Source organism: Cryptomeria japonica, chromosome 6 (assembly GCF_030272615.1).
Source record: "Cryptomeria japonica chromosome 6, Sugi_1.0, whole genome shotgun sequence".
In the NCBI taxonomy this organism is placed as follows: domain Eukaryota; kingdom Viridiplantae; phylum Streptophyta; class Pinopsida; order Cupressales; family Cupressaceae; genus Cryptomeria; species Cryptomeria japonica.
The window spans coordinates 558,898,916-558,906,580 of NC_081410.1; the positions used below are offsets into that span (position 1 = coordinate 558,898,916).

Genomic DNA, 7,665 nt, shown 5'->3' on the forward strand with positions numbered 1-7,665 from the left:
ATGCTATTGTTCTCCATCAAGATACCTATAGTAACATCAAATATTTTCACCGTCTCAAGAAATAACTCTCATCTTCCATCATGCCACCTATATAGGAAAAGAAACAATATAAGTTGAAGATGCACCAATCCAAATAACTCAAACATAAAATCCAAGTGGTAACAAAGGCTTAAAGTTATCGTAAAATAGAGAAAAATTGCATGACCGAAAATAGAAACTAGAAAAAATAACAACCTATCTAATCATAGATACCTCAAAGGTATCCAACCATCAATATAACTCAATCCAACAACATATCCAATCTATAAACCACAATCACAAGCTCCAAGTATAACACTTGTTAATGAAGAAGACACTCATCTAGGAACTCCAACTACATGGTAATGTAAAAATTGAAAATAGATCAAGGAATACAAAGTATACCAATCAAAAACTAAGCTAAAGTATAATAAAACTATGTAGTAAAAAATAAAAAAATTCAATGATCGATGGGATTCATCCCACAATGTGATGGTTAAGTTGTGGAAATTTTTTCTAGTGCCACCAAGGTTCAAATACCCACTAGGGTACTATGAACACAAGATTGTTCCTTCATTGATCTAGTGTACTTGTAGATTATGAACAATTGTGGCATCCATACCAGTGCTTTCACAAGTGTTCATTCCTATGCCAAAACCTTACTAGACTAGTGTACTCATGGGTTTTGTGCCCCTTCTAGACTATTATTCTCATGGGTCTAGAATGTGATTGTTTCCTTAATACCGAGGATGAGGTCCCTTGTTTGTGGCCTCACATTGTTATGGGCTAGGCTAAAAAATTTCTATACTTGATCAAAAAGTAATAACTACAATGATTAACACATGCAATCAAAAGTACTACATAATCTCTCACATGTCACCATAACTCTCTCAAGTTCTCCACAACAAAACATGTTGAAATGAACCTTTGATAAGTACCCATAATATAAAGAGAAAAATAATAAATCATATCAAATAAAATGTCCTTATACCTACACCTTAAGAAGCTTAATTTGTATCACGTAAGATATCCTTCACAATCCCAAATTAAAATAACTAACAACACCTAATCACTTAATATCATAGAATAAACAAAAAATGTGTCTCATATCACCAACATGGATGTAAGTTCTCTAACCAAAGAAGATCAAACTCAAATCCATTCCAAATTAGAAATAACACTAATAACACATTCTATAATGATAATAGCCGCTGTTTCTAGATAAGATTGTGTGTGTTTTTTTTGCATCAACGTTTCAGATCACTCTATGATCCATCATGAGGATAAAAGAAAGCAACATAAATAGTTTGTATTTCCACCAAAGTTCCCTCCCATGAAGGCTATTGATCAAAGATATCAAAGAAGATAAGGAGTTGCGATGAAAAATATACCATGACTTAGATATATTTTTCTCAATAAAGACAATTTTCAATTAAAAAGACAATACACAACTAACATACATGGCCATGGCCGCTTCGGGGACTCTTATTGAACATAACATGGAATTTAACCAGAACGCTAAAAACCTTCAGGTGGTAACTAAAGAAGTTGCTTGATAAATTCGCGTATGTAGCTCTCTTGCATTCCCTTCCCCCAAAACAACCTCTCTCTGAGTTTATATATACTCTCCTCCACACGTCGTCCCTCTTCTTCCACCATAACTTCCTTTACACACCTCCTAATTTTTTCCGCTTTGAAACTCCCATCTTCTTCTCTCCCAATCTCCATGCCAATACGGAGTTCCTCGGCCACCAGCCGCGCGTCGAGTCCCTGATCAATATGCATCGGCAGCGCTATAATCCTCACCCCAAATCTCACCGCTTCCAAAACAGAGCTCGACCCGCAGTGGCTCACAAACCCTCCAGTCGAAGGATGGCATAGAATCTGCTGCTGCGGAGCCCACTTGCAATACACCACACCCCTCTCCCTCGTGCGTTCCTCAAATCCCTCGGGCAGTAACGCCCTCGCTCTCTCTTCTGCTGATGACGATGAATCATTGTTGTAGCGAGGGGAGCGCAGAACCCACAAAAATGGGACATGGCTCTCCTCCAGCCCCTTTGCCAGTTCAGCAACCTGCTCCTTTGATAGAAAACACTCGCTCCCAAACGACACGTAAACAACAGAACTCGGCGGATAATTGTCCAGCCATTTCACACACTCGTCCTGATCGCTCGTCGGGAAAGTCTCTGTTAGAAGAAGACCGACAGGAATGACACGCTTTTTGTGCTCCGCCTCCAGATAATGAATATACTTGCCCTCCAACTCAAAGCATGATCTGACGAGCATAAGCTTACACGCTTGAATAGATTTCAAATATCGACACCATGGCTATTATACGCAGGCAACACTGAGCTGGCTTCAAATCTTTTGAAAGCTATGACAGACGATGGATAACCCGGTGGTGGCGCGAGCAGATCTTCTACAGTGGTTTCTGCAGCCTTGAATCTGCTTGGCGCTACAGCGTAACCAATGGCTGAGGCACCGAAGATAAAGAAAAAAACGGCCGGTATACCAAACTTGGCGGCTACAGTGGCAGCCCAGTGCTGTGAAAAATCATGAATTATATAGTCCGGTTGAATCCGCGACAGAAGGTGCTCAAAGGGTATCTGGAGGCCGTCAAGAGCTATCTTCAACAGATCTGCCATTTCCATGGGAATATCGGCCGTGTTGTCGGCATCAGGAGGCAGACCCTCAACAGGGGGCAGCGGCAGCTCCTCCATATCGATCTTGCCTGCCCACTTTTCATGCAGCGAGGACTTTATCTTTGAAATATTGCCGGGGGTGGAGAGAAAGGAGACCTTCAATCCGTGATCTGCAAGTCTCTTTGATAACTCCAGAAAAGGAGAGATGTGGCCCTGTGCCAGCCACGGAAACATGAGTACATGAAGTGGTCCATCTTTCATTTTGACAAGCTTTGGAAGTAACAAAAATGATTCTTAATGCAGTTTCCACGTCTTGCGCCTTCGAAATGTTGAGATTCGAGTTCAGGGTTAAGTTTCTCATCGTGAAGTGAGAGCCGGCGTAGTTTTGTTATTTAGTAGTTGTTGCCGAATCAGGGATTGCCATCAATCTCTCCTTTAAATTTTTAACAGTTCGTTTTCCAAAAGGGTGACATAAACTATGTGCCCCCAACTAACCAGAATTACGAAGGGCCGAGGGTTGAAACCTCCGGTCGGATATAGGTAGTTGGCCAAAGAAACTATTGGCATTTTTGAACTAAAACTGGTAGATGGATAAATGGAAAACATTATATATACTCTTTCAAAGCCAGTTTTATTATTTACACTTTACCTTACATATTAGCACGTTAACAATCTCACAGTCCTCCACGTGAAATATAATTTCAATCATCTTAGCATTCATAAAATTATATATTATTATTCATAAATATTATAATGATAAAAATAAATCACTACATAATACTTTTTAGTGATTTACAATAATTTAGAAGGCGCGTGTTCCAGCCATTACTCCACTCTTTGGTATGTGGCAAATATTGTATTGCAACGAAAATGAAAGCAATCTTGAGTGGATTTTCTAAGGTCCCATCACGAATGTTTTTAATTGCATATATGTCCGTATCCCCTTAATCATTCAAAGCATACAATGTAAGGTAAAATGTAAATAATAAAACTGGCTTTGAAAGAGTATATTGCAAGTGTTTCCAATAAAATATATTGCAAGGGTTATAATTTATGATTCCTTTTTTTTTTTTATTTGTTTTTTTCATAGATTTAAAATGTGCACCATGTTCAAATGTTGCTTCATCACTAAAAGATAAACAAAGTCATTATATATTTTAATAATGGAGTTATCTAAGTGATTCATAGCTGGAGGAAGATTGATCATAAGCTTGGACTTAATTCAACTAGAAGGTCCAAAAGTTGTATTGGCAAGTAATTCTAAGGGGTAATGTATTAGAAAAATTTAAAATGTGAGGCACTAAATGTAAAATAAATTTCAAAATTTCAAAAAATGTAAAGATAAACTAGAGACTATCAAACATGAAAATAAAATACGTAAGGAGAAATCTTAATGAAAGAAACCAAACTAGATATTAATTATATGCTCATCATAATGTAAAGAAATTTAAAACACACCTTAAGATAATTTAGTGTCTAATTAAATACTGAATAGTAGATAACAAATAGCATAAATTATTAGTGTTAAGATGAGATGAAATGATAAGTTGAAAAGAAAAGTTAGATGTAATCTCATCTTTGGCATACAAACTAATAAAATAAAGATGAATTTTTGAAAAAAAACCTAAACAATAGAAATTTTGGAATTTGAAAAAGATAGACTACATTACAATGCTACACAATCAAAGAAACAAAATGAATTGAAACTTATGTCTTTCTAGAGATCCATAAATTAAGTTAATCTCATTTTTCTTTCTATTTCCATAGATTGAATATGTGCACCATTGTCAAATATTACTTCATCATTAAGATACATGAATTATTCATGTTTTTCATAGGAGGATTGATGTTAGGGTTGGACTTAGTCAAACTATTTGGTCTAGATAGTTTCATTGGCATGCAACTCTAAGAGTTAATGTGTCCATGCTTTAAAAATTTAAGATAATAAATGCAAAATAAATTTCATACTAAAAGAAAAAAAAGATAAATTGGAGAATATCAAATGTGAAACAAATTATGTACGAAAGGTAAACCTAAGGAAAAGAAACTAGATTGGGTATAGATAATAAGTTAAGAAATATGTAAGGAAATTTATAACACAACTTACAATTAATTTAGTGTCGAATAAAATATGTGAGTAGTAAATATAAATTAAAGTTAAATTATTAAATCTAAGATGGAACATAATCTTAAATTGAAATGAGAAATGAGATGTTCAACTCTTAATCAATTTCAATGTGTCAATTTGTGAAAATTCTACTATTTAATTTTGACTAAAAATAGAATTGAAAACCTAAAACTAGATCTTCAATCTACAACATGTGAAAATTTTGGACAAAGATCAAACTAATACATGAATAGGTTGTACTCACAGTCTCGTATAGGAATGTAAATCCTATCATGCAATCTAGTCCTTCTAGAGATAAAACTTTTTTGATGCATACAAATAAGAGTATTATTTTTTCACTATGATAAGAGTACTTATTTAAGTGAGAATCTTTTTTTATAAATGGAACACTTATAGTGGATAACCATGATATTTTATTTGAAACAAAAAATTATTTATTTCACTTGTTAAGAATGTATTTATGGTCTGCATCCTCAAAGATGGTCCATGGGCCTTTGGTAGCATCAAATATCTCTCTTTATGCAAATGGAAACCAAATGTTGACCCTTAGCTTGATCTTAGTGCTATGGCTCCCACTTGGATACGTCTCCTTGGTTTGCCTCTTGAGTTCTAGAATCTGGGCGTCCTTAAGGGGATTGCTAATTCTTTTGGGAAATTCTTTTCTATTGACAACATTACGCAAAGTAAATCTCATCTATTGTTTGTGAGAGTATGTGTTAATGTTACTATCAATATAGTGCTGCCAACCAAGGTGACTCTCCTCTCTATGTTGGGGTCCTGGGTTCAACAAATAGAGTATGAGAATGCCAAAGCTTTATGTCAAATCTATGGTAGATATGGTCATCTTAGCTCAGCCTGTAAAAGAAATGAGAGGCTAAAGAAATAACCCCCTAAGGGTTTGAAAAAGCCAGAGGAGGAACAAGGTAAAAAGATTGATATATATCTAGAGTTGGACCCCCTTGTGGAGGTTGGCCTCTCTAATAAGGAGATTGAAAACAACTTGGCCAAGGACAAGAAAAAGAAAATTGATGACCACATGGCTACCTCTTCAAGTGTAAGAGGTCAGATTGAGGAACCCCCTCTCTCTGAGAATAATAAAACTGAAGATCAACTATTTAAGGTTGATGCAGAGGAAGGCAAAATGTTTATTGACCTAAGCTAGATCCCAAGACAAAGATGGAATAATGGAGAGATGGTGAAGAGAAGAAAATAATAGAAAATGAAGGAAAAATCACTATTCAATATAAGGAGAATATTTATTGGGAAAACCAGATGGAGACACCAAAGAAGAAAAGAAATGGAGGCTTCAAAAATCCTAAAGAAAACCTACAAATGTTGGGATTCTCTTCTGTGCCCCCAATAACTAAGCCAATTTTTTGGCTATCAGAAGGTGAAAACAAAGACAAAAAATGGACACAAGTAGCTATAAAGAACAAAAAGAAGAAAAAAGCGAATGTAGGGGGAAATGGAAAATTAGGAAGACCTACACAAAAGGACTCTAGATATGAAAATAAGAAGAAGAAAATCTAACCTCACCCTTGCTAAGGGAACTATCTCTATTCAGGTGAGTAGAGATGTTTTTGTAATGGTTAAAATAAAAATTCTTTCTTGGAATTTAAGGGGTTTGAATAACCCTTTAAAATAGCATATGCTTAGATATAAGTTAATGGAACAACAAGTTGATATCCTAATCATTCGAGAGACAAAAATTAAAAATTGAGGTCGTTAAGAATGCTATAAATTCCTTTTGGACCACTTCTTATTTTCTTAATAGTGATTCTGATGGTGCTTCTAGGGTATTGCCACTTTTTGGAACCTTACATACTCTGAGGACACTCTAATTCACTATGCTAAAAAATACTTGATTATTAAGATGAAGGATCTTGGATTTCACTCCAATGGTTGCTTATAAAGTTAATGCCCCCAATGCAAGATCCTCCAGGGATTTTCTTTGGTCTTCTCTAACTAGCTTCATTGGGAATTAGAAGAATGCTCTTTGGATGGTTGTTGGTGACTATGTCATGTAAATTTTGATTGCATTGTAAAGATCAGTTCAACTAAGACAATTATAGATACACCTAACATTGTGAAGCCCTATAATCCGGTATGTAAAGAACGTCAAATGGGAAAACATGTCAGAACCTCTTTTAAGAGTATACAAGACAAATCTAATGATGTTCTTGATTAAAGCTATGAGATTTACACAATCCATTTTGTATTCTAATGTATTTTTTTGGATTCGATTGTGTGTATTTTTTTCCACCAACATTTTGAATCACACTCCGTTGATGATGAATCACGAAGTGTGATTTGAAACATTGATGGAAAAAAATACACACAATCGAATCTAGAAAAATACATTAGGATGTTCTTGATCTTATTATACTGATTTGTGTGGCCCTGCTAGAGTTAAAAGTTTTCAAGGTGATATATATTTTATGCTAATCATTGATGATTATTCTAGAATGATGTTGGTTACTTTTCTAAAGGAGAAATCTGAGGCTTTTGAAAAGTTTAAAATTTTTAAGGCTAAAGTTGAGATTGAAACAAGATTGAAGATTAAATGTTTAAGGTCAGATCATGGTTTAGAATTCACATCCGGTGAGTTTAATAAATTTTGTGAGAAGCATGGCATAAGGAGACAATTTTCTGCTCCCCGGACACCTCAGCAGAATGGAGTTGTGGAAAGAAAGAACAAAACTATCTTGGATGCTGCTAGAACAATGATGATGGAAGATAATCTACTAGAGAGAAGCAGTGAGCACAATAGTCTATACATTCAACAAAGTTCATATCAAAGGAGAAACCACTAAGACAGCTTATGAATTATGGTTTGGCAATACACCTACAATTAAGTACTTCAGAATCTTTGGTAGT

General features: G+C 35.2%; 1 protein-coding gene across 1 annotated transcript; it reads right to left on the reverse strand.

The window, feature by feature from the left end:
- Positions 1-1,506: 1,506 nt before the first annotated feature.
- On the reverse strand, positions 1,507-2,921 carry LOC131876699 (putative UDP-rhamnose:rhamnosyltransferase 1). The gene is made up of 2 exons (XM_059222160.1): positions 2,442-2,921; positions 1,507-2,346 (listed from the first exon to the last, which is right to left on the reverse strand). The coding sequence occupies exons 1-2, from the start codon at positions 2,919-2,921 to the stop codon at positions 1,558-1,560; spliced, it is 1,269 nt and encodes a 422-aa protein (XP_059078143.1). The 3' UTR covers positions 1,507-1,557.
- Between the last annotated feature and the right edge of the window lie 4,744 nt (positions 2,922-7,665).